The following is an 18,185-nucleotide window of genomic DNA, read 5'->3' as shown; positions in this document are numbered from 1 at the left end:
CACTAGCATCGCTGATCGACATTTATCTTTCTCGAATTTCTGGCTCCAAATGCCTTTAAAAAATGACCCATAAACCAGTCACTCCTTGGTCGCCAGTCGCAACTGGTCACGCGACCACTGTTGGTCACCGGTGTGCACCGGCCTTAAGCTGACATCTGACTGCAGAGTTAAACTTGAGACCACTGTAATACAGGAAACACCAAGCTAACGTGATCCACTGCCGATTTCTTTTCCTGAGTCAGTTTACTTAGCCACTTTCATGCATCTGTTTTGTGCTTTTGTTGCAGATTAAGCAACTTCTTCATAAAAAATGGCAGGCGAATATATTAAGGAAATAGCTGCGAAACTACATTAGCCCGGCTGATCTTGTGCCAAGTAACGTTGGATGCATTTTTTCCTTCATACAAATTGGGTATTGTGCACTATTAAAGCTACTGTAGTGTCAATTATTGTTTGTAGAATGCCTCTTCCTTGAAAATTAGAGAAAGTGCACTTGCCAGGTGGCTACAGTACCAATTACCACGAACGCAATACCTCGTTCTTATAAATAAAAGGCCCAGAAAACAAGAACGCCAACCGTGGTTCGCCTGTACCCTAAATCATAGTTTTACATTTGCAGCTCGTACAGGTAAAAGAAATTATGAAAGTCACTTACCTACGATATAAGGTTCGCAGAATACCAGAGGAAGCAACGCAACACCCATGAGTCCCCAGGAAACAGCGACGCTGTGCACACCGAGGTAGTCCGCCACGAGGACAGACTTGAAGGCGTTCAAGTAGCCCTGCTGTGCACCAATCACAAATGTAACCACCGCCACTGCCGCGAAGCTTGTGACGTGCGGAAATACCCAGAAAGATAGCGACAACAGTGCCAAACTAATGGCGGTGATGGGGCAGCGACTATGCGCCAGCTTGTCAGTAATCAAGGGAATCACGAGGCGTCCCACGAAGCCTCCCAAGCACTGACACACCACAAGTTGAGCGGCGGCGTTGAACGTAATGCCTTTGTCAACCGCATAGTCTACAATAGTGGAACCGAAAAGCGGAAGAGTAAAGTCTGCTGCCACCATGGCCACCAATAGAACATAAAAACATGGCGATCGAAGAACCTTCATGGCTTGAGCGAGAAAGTCCAGCGGTGCAGTAGGCGATTCCATCGAATTCGCAGAGCACACTGGGGTATTTTTCACAGTGTCAATGGTATTCTTGGAACCGGCAGAGAGTGAATTTTGTCCCACTGGCCCATCACAAGTTGGCAACACTGTATCACATGGAAACACTAGACTTTTTAAAGTGTAACTATTTCCACTGAATTCTTGAACGTCAGTTGTCGTCCCGTACAAGGTTGTGGTTGCCCCCTTCAATGCCTTGTCAGACGCGTCGTGGCGTTTGCAACATTGCCACCTCACGGGTTTCGCGTAGCGCAGCATAAAGGCGAGAGGAATGAGATGCAGTGTCAAGCCTCCCGTAATAAGAAAGCAGCCTTTCAGACCGTGTTCTGACGCCAGGTGCGACAGGAGTGAAGGACCGATGATTCCCGACAATGAAACGCCTAGGAACTTGATGCCCATGGCAAAGCCTCTGTACTCGTAGAAGTAAGAAACGACGTACACCGCCGTCCCTATGACTAGTGCGCCGTACGATGCACCTGAAAAGGTTTAAAGAAGGAACGTGTTACCTACCACACATTTCAATAGAAAGTTCATTGTTTGTAATAATAAGAACCTCGGCTAGATATACTGTCTCCTTACACTCACAGAGTACAGTTTCTTTTGCGTTTAGTTCCTCTTTTGCGCACTCTAGATCGAAGGCCTTTACAGAAATTTACGTATGCTTTCAGGCCAATACCACGTTTCACCTCATCAAACTTGGTTGCTTTCCGCATGTCTATTTTCTTGAAAACGCATTTATATGCTATTTATTGTTTGTTTCACGCGTGAGCAAGTTTAACATCTGAACAAAAAAGTTCCATCTACAAACGCAGGCCTCTAACAGCGGCTGTCAAAATATACAAGGTATTGTAAGCCAGGTTTTATGTGTGTGCCCCAATGCTTGTGTATGACGACAAGCATTCTCTACTTGTACTTTCGAGCTTGCCACAGGGGCTTATCCTGGAATACAAGTGTTTGCTTGTAAAGCCACCATTTAGTAATATTTCTGAGCAGGACAGGCAGAGGTGACCATATTGTGGTTTCCTCAAGAAGCCAGAACTCAACCTAAGAGCAGCCAAAGTAGCCAAGCCACTTTCAGTTATCGCCAAGTTTTCAAAGAAAATTGTAGAAAAGCGCTATTTATAAAATAGTTTTAGTTATAAACGAGTAATCTTGTTTTGAATCAGGATTAAGATAAAAGTAAGAACACATAATTCTAGCTTTTTTTTCGTCTTCAAGCCGTATAAAGGTTGCATATAAAGCCGTATAAAGGTTGCATATAAAGTTTGGCAAGCGCTGTACCCCAAAAAACTTCTGGTCACATTATTTACCAGCTCTTAACCTTCAAACTAAAATCAATTTTCGAGTTCTTTTCAAAGGTAAGGAAAGCCCATCTTTCATTTTTCCCATAAAAGGAAGGTGCGTAAAGTACAGAAGTAAGTTTTATAATTTTTATGTAGCTAAAACAACATTTATTTGAATATATTTTGCCAAATAAGTGAAGGAAGCTGTAGAAAATCAGCAGGGCTATTTTCTAAAGTTGTTGTTGTCCCCCGATGCTATTAAGGCACACAGGAGGACAAAAGCGAATGTCTTGAAGGGTCCATGTTTTTAAACATTAAAAAGGTTTATTGCGTATGCAGAATAGAGTGACTGCTAGAGACGGATGAGGAAATTAGTACCGTTATGCCAACCGGTAAATAGCAGCTATAATCGTACAAGCGGGAGGAAAAGAACAAAAAGAACAACAAGAGATAATGCAGGGAGGTTAACCAGGCACATGAAGGTCATGATTCAAGTCACAGGTCAATAATCATGAGTAGTTACCATAATGCCAGCCCATCTTCATGTAATGATATCTAGTTCTAGACAACTAGTCGAGCTTTATTTTGTCACTGATCTCCTTTTTGTGAAGTTCACAAGAGAAGGCATGCAGTGCATCAGCATTATAAACTGGACTAGAAGCGAAAGTTGGGCTAGCCGATGGTTTATACTTTAATGCATTAAACAGCACAAATATACAGACACAGAGAGAGGAAGAGACAACAAGGTGCTGAACACCCAACTAAATTTTATTAGAAGGAACATACACATATATCTGGTAGAAGACCTTCTCACATGGCACATCATGGGGACTGCGTGACAGAGCAAACAGGGTACAAAGAAGCTTCTGCTTACAAAAAAAAAAAATCGACACATGCGTAAGTACCCAAGAGCTAGAAAGGCGAAAAAGAAATATTGATCACCCCTACTTGCAAAAATATGCGTGACAGTCCAAAAATATCTTGTTTTCCCTGCCGCGCAGTCGCCATGGTGTGCCATGTGACTGGATCTTCTGCTTGATATATGTGTACGTTCCTTTTAATAAAACTTAGTTGCGAGTACAGCGCCTTGTCGTCTCTTCCTCCATCTGTGAGTCTTCTAATACTCACCGTAGATGGCTAAATAGACAGCTAAATGGACGGCGCCCATCTGAAGTCTAATTCCAACTCTCACGTAGCCGGCAAAATAGACAGCTCCGAGAACACCGCATTGTAGACAAATACGACGCAGGTTACTTTGCTGTATAAACAAGATGGCGGCTCAGCGAATCACTGAGATAGATTGGATCTCGCCGGAATGGTCATCCGCACACAAGCAGACGATTCTCCAGTAGGTAGTTCAATGTGAGTAACGTTTAAATATTTTTAGATTTTAATACGAAATAAGCGAGGAACTACAACTCTTACTTTCGTTTATTTTAGGTTTTTGTTTCGACACGAGGTGGCACAGCGTCACCTGAAAGCTGTCCGGACGTGTTCCGATTCTCGGACAGCATGTTCTCGGTGCTGTCTTCTAAGCAATTTGCATAGACTGTCTACGTGCTGTCTAAGAATCGGAACACAGCCTGTGTCGGTATGTTTGCGGTGTATATTTGCACGTTGTTACATCAAATTATAAACTGACTCGTATCAGCATAGATATCAAGCCATGGGAACAGCGTGTCAGCCACTCGCTTGCTCACATGCACGACTTAATAAGTTCGATTTCCAAAAGTTACACTTAAGTCTTATAGCTATTTTCCAGACGTCACATTTGCATTTTGCTAGCCATAGTGTATACCTTGTCTATTTTTATTTTATTTGAAACTTGTTAGAGCACGAGATTATTGACCGGTCCCACACATGGAGTAGGCTGACTCACACACACGCTGACTAGGCTAGAAAAAGCTTTTTTGCTCCATCTTTCTACACGAACAGCGCATTACGCTGAGGTGTCTCGATTAGCATCTGACTATTCACGAAGGGAAGACATGAGCATGCTTGATCTGACACGCCACAAAAGCTCAAAAGACAATGCTTAGTTGATAGGCTAGCTTAGTATTTTATATAAAAATGACAAGAAGAATGTCCAGTGAATACGCCAAAACAAAAGTTCAAGGTAGCCAAGGCAGAAACCTGAAATTTCCGTCTCGTCATGGGGTCGAAAAGTAGCCACTTGGCTTCGATGTAGCCGCCAACGGCCCCCCTGCCCGTGCGTGCTTTGTTCATTGATTGTGGGTGGTTCATATGCAGAAGGAGTGCAATTCGTGCTGTGTGTTTTCTCGTGGTAATTTGCGTAGCACTCTTTGTTGCCCGATTATTTCTATGAGCCGCCGGTGTTTAACCACTCATCACTTTTGTAGGCTTTCTGTGATTTTTAGCCATCATGTTAAACTAAGCATATTGCACTTTCTTGTATCATGGTGCTTAGTTTCTCCTAAACTTTTTCGTGTTATGCAACACCTGCAAACAATAGAGCCCGTATCAACACAAAAAAAAACACGGGTTGTATCATTTTTTTTCTGTTAGTTAGGAAACAATGAGAGTATTTGGGGAGAAACTTGAAAAAGTGTGTACACTGTGAAAACATTTATTAATGTTTCAGCTGTTGTAAAAAGCGTTATTTTGCCCAGAGTCGGAGGCACAGTCAGAGGGGGTTTATTTTGTCATGAAATCAAATACGCAATTTGTGTATACAAAACAAGCTCCTATAGTGAGATACTCAATCGCAGATATAAATAGCCTGATAGATGTAATATCATTACAGTGCACTGTTACTTGATAATGTTACTATACACGATGACGTTCAGCGTTCAATAGCTCAACATATTCTGACTTGAAACACCAAGTGACGGCAGTGCAGTGTCAGTCCGCTTGTCCTCCTTTTCAAGCATTATGTTATCACGTTTTGCGTCTGAGTCTTCTTAAGGTATATTTCAGCGAATTTAGCTTAGTAATGAGTACTTGCCAGTAGTTTTGTATGAAATTTCTTTGAAATTGCTCCATTTGCATGGCTATGCTTTTCTTTGGCTATGGCTTGAAGTGTGATTTAGGAAGTGCATTGTTTTTCTAAAATCGTTGGCAACAGTATGCGCTGTTGTAGTCATCGCTCTGCTTTATGAAGTCTGCTTTGCCTTATTAACGACCCATGTCCTGTTGTCGTCGCAAGGTGCCCTTATCCTGTTAAGTACCACTGTCCCCAAAGGCCATTCGTCATGGCTTCATTCATACCAGTTTTACAGAAACCCCCGAAGACATTTGTTAACGCGGATGTTACAAATTTGCGTAGAAACGACCCATAACAATCAATAAAACTCATGAGTTTCCACTGGAATTTTTTAGAGAGAGATGCGACGAAAAGCAATGAACACTGGGGAAACCAGGCGAGTACATGTTGCTACAATGCACTGGCTAATTGAGAATGTGTCCCAGTTAAAGAAAACACCAAAATATACGCTGGCCCCAGCCCACCACCGAACAGTGGGGAAACCAGGCGAGTACATGTTGCTACACTGCACTGGCTAACTGAGAATGTGTCCCAGTTAAAGAAAACACCAAAATATAGGCTGGCCCCAGCCCACCACCGAAACGCCAAAGCAGAATAAACGTTTCGCAAATACATGTTACTGAATCAGTGTATACTATGTTTATCATTAGGAAGGACAAAATGTGCACAAAAAACGATTGGATTACGTTGGATTACGCCAGTAGGATGCTCAGACTGACATTAGGGGCATGATGCTCGTACTTACGTATGGTCGGTGAGATCCTAAGAATAAATATAGGTTCCGCCGCCAGGCAACAATGTCCTTATTAGCCATGCCTCCACGCTACAAAAAAGTAGTTCGCAAACGAGGACAATAATTTTCCCGCATAAAACCAGTGTCTTGCAATTCTTCACCGATATTGAGATAAAGAAACCAAAGCTCGATAAGAAAACTTGTGAGGGCACGGAGTTCAGCTTCAGCTTATAAATATACCTATTGTTTACATCGCACCCCCCCCCCCACCACGCTCTTCTTGTAGTCCATGAAGAAGTAATGTATATTTCTCGAAGGTAACGTTTCTGCGCGGCACCTGTAGCGGTACTAAAACCAATAATGCCACAGTAAAGTAACAATTAAAAGAAAAGAACCCTTTTTTTGCGGTTTTGAAGGCGATGCAGGGGCATAAATCAAATTTTATATGGTCGTTTACAATTTTCATGTTGTTTTACGAAACTTTCTCTACCACGTTTCTTCACCATCTGCTGTAACTATGCCAACTATGACTGAAAGTGAAAAATGGAGAAGTGATCTGAGATTGTCTTCATAAGTTTTGCTTCTTGTGCTGCCACAAATACCAATTGTGCGTCTCGTGCTTCCGTGCTTGTCATCGTGGTTCAGGCAAACGCCAATGTTTGATTTTAAGTCTTCTTTCAGCGAAATAAACGCGTGTAGCGCACATTGTGTTTAACAGTGGGCGACATTGCATACAAAGTGATGTACACGGCTAAATGGCGGTGAGTAAAAGCTGTACGTGAATTTGTATTTTTTTTCGGTTTGACAACGTGCACTGGATGGTTTGCCATGATCCCAGTGCTTGAATATTCAACGTTTTCAAAACGCGACCCGGTTTTGCTGGAACAGAGGCCACCACCTTTTATGAAAGAGTGTGTACGAAGGTGTGTCCGTGCTGGCAAGAAGGTTTTCTCTTTCAGTGAATGGGAGTGAATTGAGTATACCAGACTTTGCTTTCACAGGAGAGTGCAATACATCCTTTATGTTTTCTTTCACGGGACTCTAATTTAATATAAACAAGTTATCACTACGCAACACATGCACAAAATACAGGCGAAATGCAAAAAATAAAACGGTAAAGAAAACTAAGACTTCCCGATAAGATATCCAAGTATCGTACAATGCTCTAAAAAACGACACCTTTCTTTTTTTTTCACTCAACAATAGTTTTAGCGGTGTCACCTCAGTAACAATCATGATCGATGCAACTGATCGTAGTTAATCGTTATCGCTGCACCAATAACAATTCATGCGGCAATAATAAATAGCGTGCGTCATTTCGCGGTTTTAAGAACCTCGCATGGTGTTTTTCATGCAATAAGTTCGTGCATCGAGCATGAAACAAGCACTTACGCCACGTAGTAGATAATTCACCGTGACACATGAATAACCACACACCCACCGAATTACTACCATTCCATTTATAATACATAGAAAGTTGCATATTCTCCCCACCTTGTTTGTTAACTTTCGTACTGTGTCACGTAGCAGGTTTTGTCGGACACTTTATTCTCACGCCTTCTTCGCAGTTGCATCACTCTTATGGCTGCACAGCACAGCGCATATCGCAGAACATCACCAAGCTTCCCACATTGCGACACCCGAGTAAGACACTCACACAGGCACATGTGGAAACACCGATGCCACGGCTCTTGCGGGCGATAAATTACAGATGCTTACGTTCCACAAAACACAGACACACCAATTAAGACTTCCCTTTCAGCTTACTGCACAACAATTACCCGCAAGCCCGCAAGCGCTATGCTTGGTGCATCCACCGATGAAGTAGACGCTGAGTTACTGGTTCACGCTGCCGAAACGACGGAACGCGATGAAGCTCTGCCACTTCAGAGCTTTTACAACACTGCAAAATAAAAAAATGGCAGCATATTCACGGGGTGAATGATGGAGAGTGGGGTGAAGCATCCGTCCGTCCATTCGTTCTTGCTTCCGTCCGTCCATGCGTCCATCTGTGTGACCGTCCATGCGTCTATCCACCCGTCCGTGCGTGCGTCTGTTCATGCGTCCGCCCTGCGTTCGTCCATGCATCCGCCCCTGCGTCCGTCCATGCGTCCATCCGTCCATGCGGCCATCCGTGCATCTGTCTGTGTGTCCGTTCGTCCATCTAGTCAACACTCGTACCACCATCTCGCATCTTTTCATCATATACTCCACATATAGAAGCACCGCCATCCAGCGGACATTCCAAGGACTAAACGAGAGGTTGCACACGCACACTTTCTTACGGCTTGCGCTTCGTGTCTACTTCCCACCTTTAACCACCTTGAGTTTATGGCATATTCTAGTTCACTGTATTCATGGCACTGCGGCCCAATGTTCACTAAACCTTTCTAAAACCATGGAGGTTACGCCCAGCGAGTATAACCTTGCAACCCTTTCTTGTCAGATAGGGCTCAATGTACATGCCAATGGCTGCTTATGGGGAACGAGAGACAGGAGAATTCTGCTTTTAGTTAACGCACACGCTGCGAATGTTTTATTGTTCAACAACGCACAGGAGAAATCTCCCACCAGCACCACCTTGCAGGTCAAAGCGTAAGACATGTTACGTACTACGATGCTTCTGATACCAATCGTAAAAAAAGTCATGCGTGAAACAGTGAAAAGCGACATTCATATGATATCGCAGGAAACAGCAAGTAACCTCGACAAAGTAACGACACCTTCCCATAGGGAGGCCTGACAGGATTCCAAACAGTAGCGTTGCGTACGGACGCGATCAGCGTTTTTGACTCGTGATCGTTAGAGTCGTTGGTGTTCCGCTGCCGATGCTTGCATTCGGCTTCCCTGGTTTGCGCCTCGTCGGTGTTGCAGGCGCGACGTGGCCTTTCGCGAACGCGGTCGGCTCTGCTAACCCTCGCAAAACCGGCGACGGTTGGGTTAGGCCAAATTGCTTCCGCGCATGTTTTGACTGGAGGAAGAGCTTCGCTTTCCGGCGTCCTCACCATCGCAGATAAGCGGGCCAAAAGAATGTTCGCCCGATGTGCGCTTCAAGTTGCGAGCCGTGGAGAGAGTGAAGTGAGAAAGAGGTGACATGCGGTGAGCGCATGGCAGGCGAGGGAGAGAGTGACGTCACCACTCACTGCAAGGGGAGACGTGGCCTACTGGCACCGCCCCAACACCTGCGGCGAGGGTAGCGTGGTGCAGCACATCGGCACGAAGACACGAACGGACAGCGTTACACAGGCTACACAATAACTGCTTTGCATCTAAAAAGTTCAGCTTTCTTTGTCAGAAACAGCCAATCGCTAATAAGTCCACGATCGAAGGAGCATCAACTAATGAAAAATGACGCTCAGAAATACGCGTGTGATCGGCTCTTTTTCGAGGTCCGAATTTCTGTACTCTCACTGGCGCCAAGTTTCCTGCGTACAACACCGGCGCTGCCGGCAGAAAGATCACTAACTTCTAACAAGCTAAGCTAATAGGAAATGACTAACATTTTCTTTTGAACACCCACAAGTAGAAGCGCTTCAAATTTTAAACGTCCAGTTGAAGTTGAACGAATGTCCCGTGTGCTGGGCATATTCTCTGAGTGCACAAAAAGAGCTTCTTTTGCACAAATGATCTCATTCTAAGACATAAAGAAGTGGCATCGCAACACGTATAGAAGCACGTACCGTAGAGAAGTCCTAATGTGACGCACATCCAAGTCATGTTCGGTACAAAGGCACTGGCGATGATTGCCAGAGGGCACACGATAGCGCCGGCCAGAATTGTGCTGTGAATGGACACCTCGTGCTGAATCGCTCCTAACGCAAAACCTTTGAAATAAACAGCTTAGCATCAGTGACAACACCACCGGCATACATGTACGCTACACAGAGCATGCCTAAACACTTGTGGATTTCTCTTTTCTAGAGAAACCTCGCGTTTAAGTTTCCTCATTTTTCATTAAGTAACGTTGGGTACTCCGCTTTTTCGTTCACTTCGTTTGGTACACCCTTTTCATTACTTTCATTCCCTCTTGGTGTGGATATAACGATAACTTTACTCCACCAGTTGCAAGAGAAATTACTTTAAAATTCTTTAGATTATTTTAAACACCACCCTACAATTTTCTATTTTTAGAGCTCTCCTCTGCCTCTCTGCTTCTTCCCCGCCAAACAGGAATGACCCCTAATAAACACAATAGATAGACTTTGCAGTAGTTTAACAGAAAATATATCGGCATATGCACTTTTACTTGATATACTAATCCTACAGTAAATCATGCCCGGACTTTATTATTAATGCCACATTTTGTTTTCGTGCCAGGCGGCTTATTATACCCTGCGAAATTCGTAGCTATACGGCAGGCCCAATGTTTCTAGTCCATGAAGTCATTTGAACGAAGGGGCCGTTTGAACGAAGATGACATGCTTTGTGAGCTCATGGACTGCAATCACAAGGTTCCAATACATGTGAGAGAGTAAAACACCAAACCAAACAACTGCAATTATTTAAATTACCCACTCACATATTTGAAGACTTTGCGCCAACCACTACCAACTACCAAGTATTTCAGCTTGTGCAATGCAAATTGGCTTCGCCTCGATTACATTTAAATCAAACAGAAAGACAAAATACATGTTTTACCTGCCATAGGCAGTTCTTTGGCGTCGACAAGAAGTTCAAGATAACTAAGACATGGGCCATGCAAACCACAATTAATTGAAACTTATGCAGCGTCGTTTGTAATTGCTGTTGTGGCGCACAAGTATGTCTCACCCATCACACTGGTCGTTGCTGTATGAATGGTTTTGGGCCATGCGGCTGATTCCCGGTCTACGCCGAACGTGTCCATGAACAGTACGAAGAGCAGACCACTGTTGGTTTGAGGAATGGAAATGAGGAGACATGTGAACCCCGTGATTATGGGAACCGTCCAGCAGCTGTCAATGAATGCAGGAGACGGTTGCAAGCCGGATTTCGAGGGCGACACCGAAGGAACGGCCATGGTTGACGGAACTGCAGAGAGTAGAGGAAAAAAGAAAACATGGTTTGTGCTTTGTGGTTTTTATATATATAATAAGAGGGGTCACTTAAGATGCATTGATAAGAATTTGTGACTAGATGTATATGAAGTCGATAGCACACAATTACTTGGACCCGCCATGGTGACCTAAACCTTAATGGAGCTTGACTGCATCTCGTAGGTCGCGGGATTGAATCCCGGTGGTGGTGGCCGCATTTTCGTTGGAGGCGAGAATGCTAGAGACCCGAATACTTAAGCTTATGGGCCCGTTAGAGAGCCGAGATGGTTGAATTTTCGAAGCCTTTCACATGAGTGTCTCTCATAATCGTATCATAATTTTAGGCCATCTAACAACATTATGTGAGTATGTTAGTAATATAATACTACTAGTGTTACAGCGACAGGAAAAAGACGAAATATGGTACCTTGCTAGTCTTCCTACTTCTTGTGATCTCCGCCTTCTTTGTGCAAGTAACTGTGCACTATTGTGCTCATTACCAATTCGTCAAACTTTCCTTTTTAACTTGAAGGGGCTCTGTAACGCTATCACGCTAGCAATGTGTTCACTAACTATAGGGTTGACTAAAAAATGCAGTCATCACGTCTATACTTACGTTTTTCGCAATATCACCGAAAATTCTGAGTAAGTATATTCCGTTCTTTTGTTTAATTTCAACGTCCCCGAGTCTTTCACCCTATTCACAAGTTACAAGTGCAGAGAAAGGTGCATGGTTTACCAATGGCGACAAACCGGTGAACCAAGCGCGATATATTTTTTTATTTATTAGCAACGTAATCGAACACCATCGAGGACTAAAAACGTGGCTTTAATATTCGCCGAAGATGCAAGTCAAACCAACAGATGTAATGCGCTCATGTGTACGTGTACTCAAATGGAGCTTCACTATAGCTTTGTTTCATGTCATGAAACAGTGAAGTGCGAAATGCATCTGGTGTAGCTCTGGTATAAGAGCAGCACATGCGCGGCAAAGGTACGCACAACATATGTAGTTTTTGGGTAACCTTGCCTCGTGATAGAAGCAATAATTGAAGCATGAAACACTTGGAGGTTTTCCATCGCAAGAAGCGAATCCTAACTTACTCAGGTGTGTAGCGCCCTCGTTCGGGCGGCGCGCAAACCAGAGAGCGCGCGATGGCGACCGAAAAAAATAAAGAAGGCGCTAGGCCGTGGCACGTGAAGCCACGGCTCACGTCCCGGGCTGGCATCGGTTATCGTTCAGGCGTGTCTCTCTTTCGCTCCTGTGGCATAAGCCTACAAGTGGTGACCCGGACGAAGACAATGACTGACTCGAATGGACCCTCAACCGAACAAGCCTCACGTCCGCAGGACGTCTCGGCCGTGCAACTGCGTCTCCCATCTTTCTGGCCACAGGACCCGCAACTTTGGTTTCATCAGGTCGAGGCGCAATTCTCCCTGTACCGCATCGCCTCGGAAACGACACGCTACTACCACGTAGCCTCCGTCCTTCCTCCTGACGTTGCCAGCGAGCTCTTCGACGTCCTCTCCAACCCCTCGGACACTACGCCATATCAGCACCTTAAAACCAAGGTGCTGGAACGATTCATGCCTTCGGAACGCGTCCGCCTACAGCAGCTCCTTGCAGAGGGGGACCTTGGCGACAGGCGCCCCTCCCAACTACTGCGCCGAATGCGACAGCTTCTTGGAAACACGACGTCTCTGCCCACTCAGCGTTGCTTCGCGAGCTCTTCCTCCAACGCCTTTGTCAGCCAATCCGCCTCGTCCTCGCGGCGGCCGGCGACGTCAATCTCGACCGCCTGGCGGAGCTCCCCGATCAGGTACATGAAGCGATCTCCCCATCTGTCAACGCTGTCTTACCACCAGCAGACACAGCGATTTCGCGCCTTGAGGCCCGCATCGACGAACTCGCCGCCTCCATTGCCGCACTCCGGAGCCCCCTACAGGAGACTCGTTCGCCTCGCTCCGGTCGTCGAGCTCTTCCACGCACACGAGATGCTCGGAGTCCCAGCCCTCCACCCCTCTGCTGGTACCACCGGCGTTTCCGACACCGAGCCACGAAGTGTACACTCCCATGTTCGTGACAGGGAAACGCCTGCCGGGATCACTGACGGCGGCGTGTGATCTCCCTTCTCGTCCCAGCCGCCTTTTCATGGTCACGGACTAGCTATCGAGCGCCAGGTTCCTTATAGATACGGGCGCGGAAATCAGCGTTGTGCCCCCGACTAAGGCTGATCGTTCAAAGTCACAGGGGCAAGTGCTTCGTGCTGCCAACGCCTCGCCTATAGCAACGTATGGGCTCCGATCTCTCACCCTCGACTTCGGCCTTCGCTGCATTTTCCGGTGGGTTTTCGTCATCGCAGACGTGATTCAACCGATCATGGGCTCGGACTTCCTCTCATACTTCGATTTGGGCGTCAGCGTACGGCGGCGCCGCCTCATAGATGGTAAGACTCGTCTCTCCATCTCGGGAGTCCTGTCCGACATCGCTCCAATGGCCATCCGCATGCTGATACCTTCCTCACCGTTCGAAAAAATCTTGGCGAGTTTCCCGGAGTTAACTAAACCGTGCAACCTCACTCAGCCGCTTAAACATACAATGACACACCACATCGTCACCCGGGGTCCACCGGCAGCCGCTCGATCACGCCGCCTGTTCGGAGACCACCTAGCTATTGCTAAACGGGAGTTTGACCACATGCTGCAGCTCGGCATTATCCGCCCGTCGTCAAGCGCTTGGGCTTCCCTGCTGCATTTGGCGCCAAAGCGTGATCCTGGTGACTGGTGTCCTTGTGGGGGCTATCGAGCGTTGAACGCCAAGACCGTCCACGACAGCTATCCTCTACCTCACATCCAGGATTTTACATCGCGCCTCGACGGCTGCACAATTTTCAGCAAAGTGGACCTTGTTAAGGCGTACCACCAGATTCCTGTCGAGCCCGCCGACATACCTAAGACCGCCATCACGACGCCCTTTGGGTTGTTTGAATACGTGCGGATGCCTTTTGGACTCCGCGATTCGGCTCAAACTTTCCAGCGGTTTATTTCTGAGGTCACACGGGGTCTTCCTACTGTGTTTGCGTACCTTGACGATGTCCTCATCGCCAGCCGCACACCTGAAGATCATGAGCACCATCTACGCGCTCTGTTCCAATGTCTTCAGCAGTACGGCCTTGTTGTGAACGCCTCTAAGTGTACTTTCGGCGCATCTGAGCTCGAGTTCTTGGGCCATCACATATCATCCAAAGGAATACGCCCTCTCCGGTCCCACGTTAAAGCAATTCAGGATTATCCTCAGCCTACAACACTGCGCCAATTACGCCAATTCCTGGGGCTTGTGAATTTTTCCAGGCACTTCATACCACACTGTGCCGAACTGCTACGACCGCTCACCGACCTCCTTCGGTCGACCGCCGGCCCGTCCTCTGCCATTCCTTGGTCGCCAGGCCGCCTTTGCTGCTGCTAAGCAAGCGGTCGCTAACGCCGTGCTTCTCATTCATCCACGCAGCAACGCCCCTACTCGGTTGATGGTGGACGCATCCAGCGTGGCCGTCGGAGCCGTCTTACAGCAGTGCATTAACTCCGAGTGGAGACCCTTATCGTTTTACTCTCGGAAGCTACTTCCTGCTGAGACCCGCTACAGCGTCTTTGGCCGGGAACTACTAGCCATCTACGCTGCAATACAGCACTTTCGGCATTTCCTGGAAGGATGCTCGTTTTACGTGCTGACTGACCATAAGCCACTGGCGTATGTTTTCCGCACTAACTCATCCAAGTACGTGCCCCGTGAACTCCGCCATCTGGCTTATATATCGGAGTTCACGACTGACATCCGCCACGTGAAAGGAGCTGACAACACCGCCGCAGATGCCCTTTCTCGTATAGCCGCGGTTGACTCTCCACCGCCAACCATCGACTGGGCCTCATTCTCCTCGGCACAGCAGAATGATAGAGAGCTTGCCGCTTTTCGGGAGAACCCCCGTTCTCTCCGACTACGCCTGGTGCCTCATCCATTATCATCTGAGCGCTTGTGGTGCGATGTCTCAGCTGACCTTCCCCACCCTTTCGTTCCCGCTTCATTACGACGCACCGTTTTCCACTCCTTACCCGACATCTGTCACCCTGGCATTCGGGCTACTCAACGTCTTCTCACCCAGCGCTATGTCTGGCCCGGAATCAACGGTGATGTGCGCGCTTGGACGCGCATGTGCCTGCCCTGCCAGATGACAAAGGTCTCCCGTCATACTAAGACGCCGCCCCAACCTTTCCTTCCACCAGGCCGTCGTTTCGACCATGTTCATCTAGACATTGTGGGCCCTCTACCAGTGTCTCAGGGGTACCGTTATATATTGACCATGGTCGATCGCTTCACACGCTGGCCAGAGGCTGTTCCAATTCAAGATATCACAGCCGAGACAGTCGCCCGTGTTTTCATTTCTACGTGGGTATCCCGTTTTGGCTGTCCTTGCACCGTGACAACAGACCGTGGACGTCAGTTTGAGTCCTCGCTGTTTACTTGCCTTAATCGCATCCTCGGAGCCAGACATTGCCGTACCACGGCTTATCATCCCTGCGCCAACGGCATGGTGGAACGCCTTCACCGACAACTGAAGACCGCCTTGACTACCCGCCTCAATAGAGCCACCTGGGTTGATGCCTTGCCACTGGTGCTCTTAGGTTTACGAGCTGTCATCCGGGCAGACCTGCAGTGCTCAACAGCAGAGCTGGTGTATGGCACTTCCCTACGGCTTCCGGGAGACTTCTTCACGCCAACGAAGCTACCAGACCAGCCACAGCAATTCCTACAACGCCTCCTCGACTGCGTTCAAGACCTCCGGCCCACTCCACCCAGACCTTCCGAACACAAGACCATATTCGCCCACCCTGATCTGGCCACTGCAACACATGTCTTCGTGCGCCACGACGCGGTCAGACCACCTTTGACACCAGCCTACGACGGACCATTCCGCGTCCTTCACCGCACCCCCAAAACTGCCACTCTGCTTCAGAACGGCCGTGAAGAGACAGTCAGCTTGGACCGACTCAAGCCGGCGTACCTGGAAACCGCCCTAGAAAGTCTCTCATCTACGACTGATCTTTCGTTGGAATACCACAAACGGCATGTCACATTCCGACTTCCAGTCTACACGGGGGGCCCTGTAGCGCCCTCGTTCGGGTGGCGCGCAAACCGGAGAGCGCGCGATGGCGACAGAAGAAAATAAAGAAGGCACTAAGCCGTTGCACGTGAAGCCACGGCTCACGTCCCGGGCTGGCATCGGTTATCGTTCAGGCGTGTCTCTCTTTCGCTCCTGTGGCATAAACCTACAGGTGTAAGCGATTAAGATATGAGATATCTTAGTTGCATTTACCGGTTACAATGTTTAATCTACTATTTGAATGAGCCCACCAGCTCAGCAACACACTGTGTTGGGGCGTCACGATTGTGTCTTTTTTATTTTCCTCGCATTTTTTTTCTCAGTTTTCGTCATTTAGATTACTGGACGATCGCGTGAATGTACGTTCAACTGGTTCATACATGCCGACCTGACAGGACTCCGCAGCTGACAAAAGCGCGGAGAAAGCAAAGAAAAAATCGCATTTTTGGCATCTGTTTCCATTGTTTCCTGCCCTTATGCATCAAAACAGCTGCTTGGTTCCTACCTTGTCCGCTTTTGGAGGGGAAGCAGCCGACAGAATGTTGCCGTCGAACCGGAAATCAGAATGGCCGTTGCGTTCTCGGCTCCATGCTTAATTCACTGAAACGAAACGAACACACAGGCATCGGCACGGTCCGGAAGTAAGAAGACCTCGTTTTCAGTGATTGAAGTATACGAATTGCACTGTATGACGAAGCTATGATCTCATGCAGGACGATGCAGACAAAACAAAAATATTAGTCTCAGAATACAGTTTTCTTTCATAGACAAAATAACACAGTACTTTGAAGGTTAGGAGCACCAATTTTGTTAACTTTTTAATGAAGAATGGGAGACTGATATGATGGGCTCACCTATCATTACCACCAGACGAACGCACAAGATCGGTGCTCGAGCACGACCATCTGGGTCCACCTTCATACTTTTTGAGCTACCACCCGCTTGCTCAGATCGCTAAGTAAGCCCCCTTTACATGTGATGGATAATGCCGGATACCACACCATTTCCATCCTGGATATACGATTCCGCACACGGCCACCGTCCGTGCGAGCCAACGTTCCCAAACAGGCGCTACCTCTTGCGGCCGCCGCCTGCCCAAGCCCTCTTCATAAGTGACACCCCCGATATTTACTTGAACGGACGATCAGGACGTAGAGGACTGGCTGTCGTTCTACAAAATCGTTAGTGGATGCAGCAGGTGGATAGACGCTGCTAAGTTGGGCACTGTGAACTTTTACCTGGCTAATGTGGCGAAGCTGGGGTATACAAACCACGAATAAGAGTTTAAAAACGTCCACTTTCAAGCAGGCAATATCCTCTGTTTTAGGTCGCCCTGCCATGCGTAAGTTGTGCACCGAGCAATGTCTGCGTACAAGGGCACAAGAAACAGGTGAAGCGTTTACCGCCTATATCGAGCACATCCTCGATCTCTGCAGGCATCAGAGAAAGTGCCAAGGTCCCACCCATTATCAAGCGTGTCGACGATAACGTGTTTCAGATGCTCATTGCAAGTCTTTTGGCACGATGTCTGAAGTGGCAGCTCTGTGCCAGAGCTACGACAAATTTTGGTGGGCTCTCTCTTATCGTCCATCTTTGCCTAACAAACCGCTCGCCGCACTGTGCCTTATGGCTGACCACTCATACTTTCGCGCACAAATGAAAGGCTTCGTGCCTGAGAAGGTCGCAGGTCAGCTTTCTCTCCTGGTGTGTGCTCAGCGCCAAGAGCTCCCGCAGTCACAGCAACTGCAACATGAGATTCAGGAACAGGTTGCTGAGGCTGTACCTGTGCCCTTCCAGCAGCACGTTGTCGCCGCGCCTCTTA

General features: G+C 47.3%; 1 protein-coding gene across 6 annotated transcripts in view; it reads right to left on the bottom strand.

Moving 5' to 3' along the window:
* The window catches only part of LOC142761614 (monocarboxylate transporter 14-like), a 46,257-nt gene that overhangs the window by 16,461 nt on the left and 11,611 nt on the right, over positions 1–18,185 (bottom strand). For 3 of the 6 annotated variants that reach the window (XM_075890415.1, XM_075890416.1, XM_075890417.1), the window contains 3 exons: positions 10,963–11,202; positions 9,873–10,016; positions 656–1,648 (listed from right to left, as the gene is read on the bottom strand). In XM_075890415.1, coding sequence (XP_075746530.1) covers positions 656–1,648; positions 9,873–10,016; positions 10,963–11,191 — 1,366 coding nt within the window. In that variant the 5' untranslated portion in view covers positions 11,192–11,202. Of the gene's footprint in view, positions 1–655; positions 1,649–9,872; positions 10,017–10,962; positions 11,203–16,868; positions 16,964–18,185 lie in introns of all 6 variants that reach the window. The other 3 variants (XM_075890413.1, XM_075890414.1, XM_037421681.2) reach the window with 2 other exon arrangements.

The sequence above is a fragment of the Rhipicephalus microplus genome, chromosome 3, assembly GCF_043290135.1.
Source record: "Rhipicephalus microplus isolate Deutch F79 chromosome 3, USDA_Rmic, whole genome shotgun sequence".
Taxonomy (NCBI): Eukaryota; Metazoa; Arthropoda; class Arachnida; order Ixodida; family Ixodidae; genus Rhipicephalus; species Rhipicephalus microplus.
The sequence above is the reverse complement of the archived record's forward strand: the minus strand, read 5'-3'. Positions and strand labels throughout refer to the sequence as shown.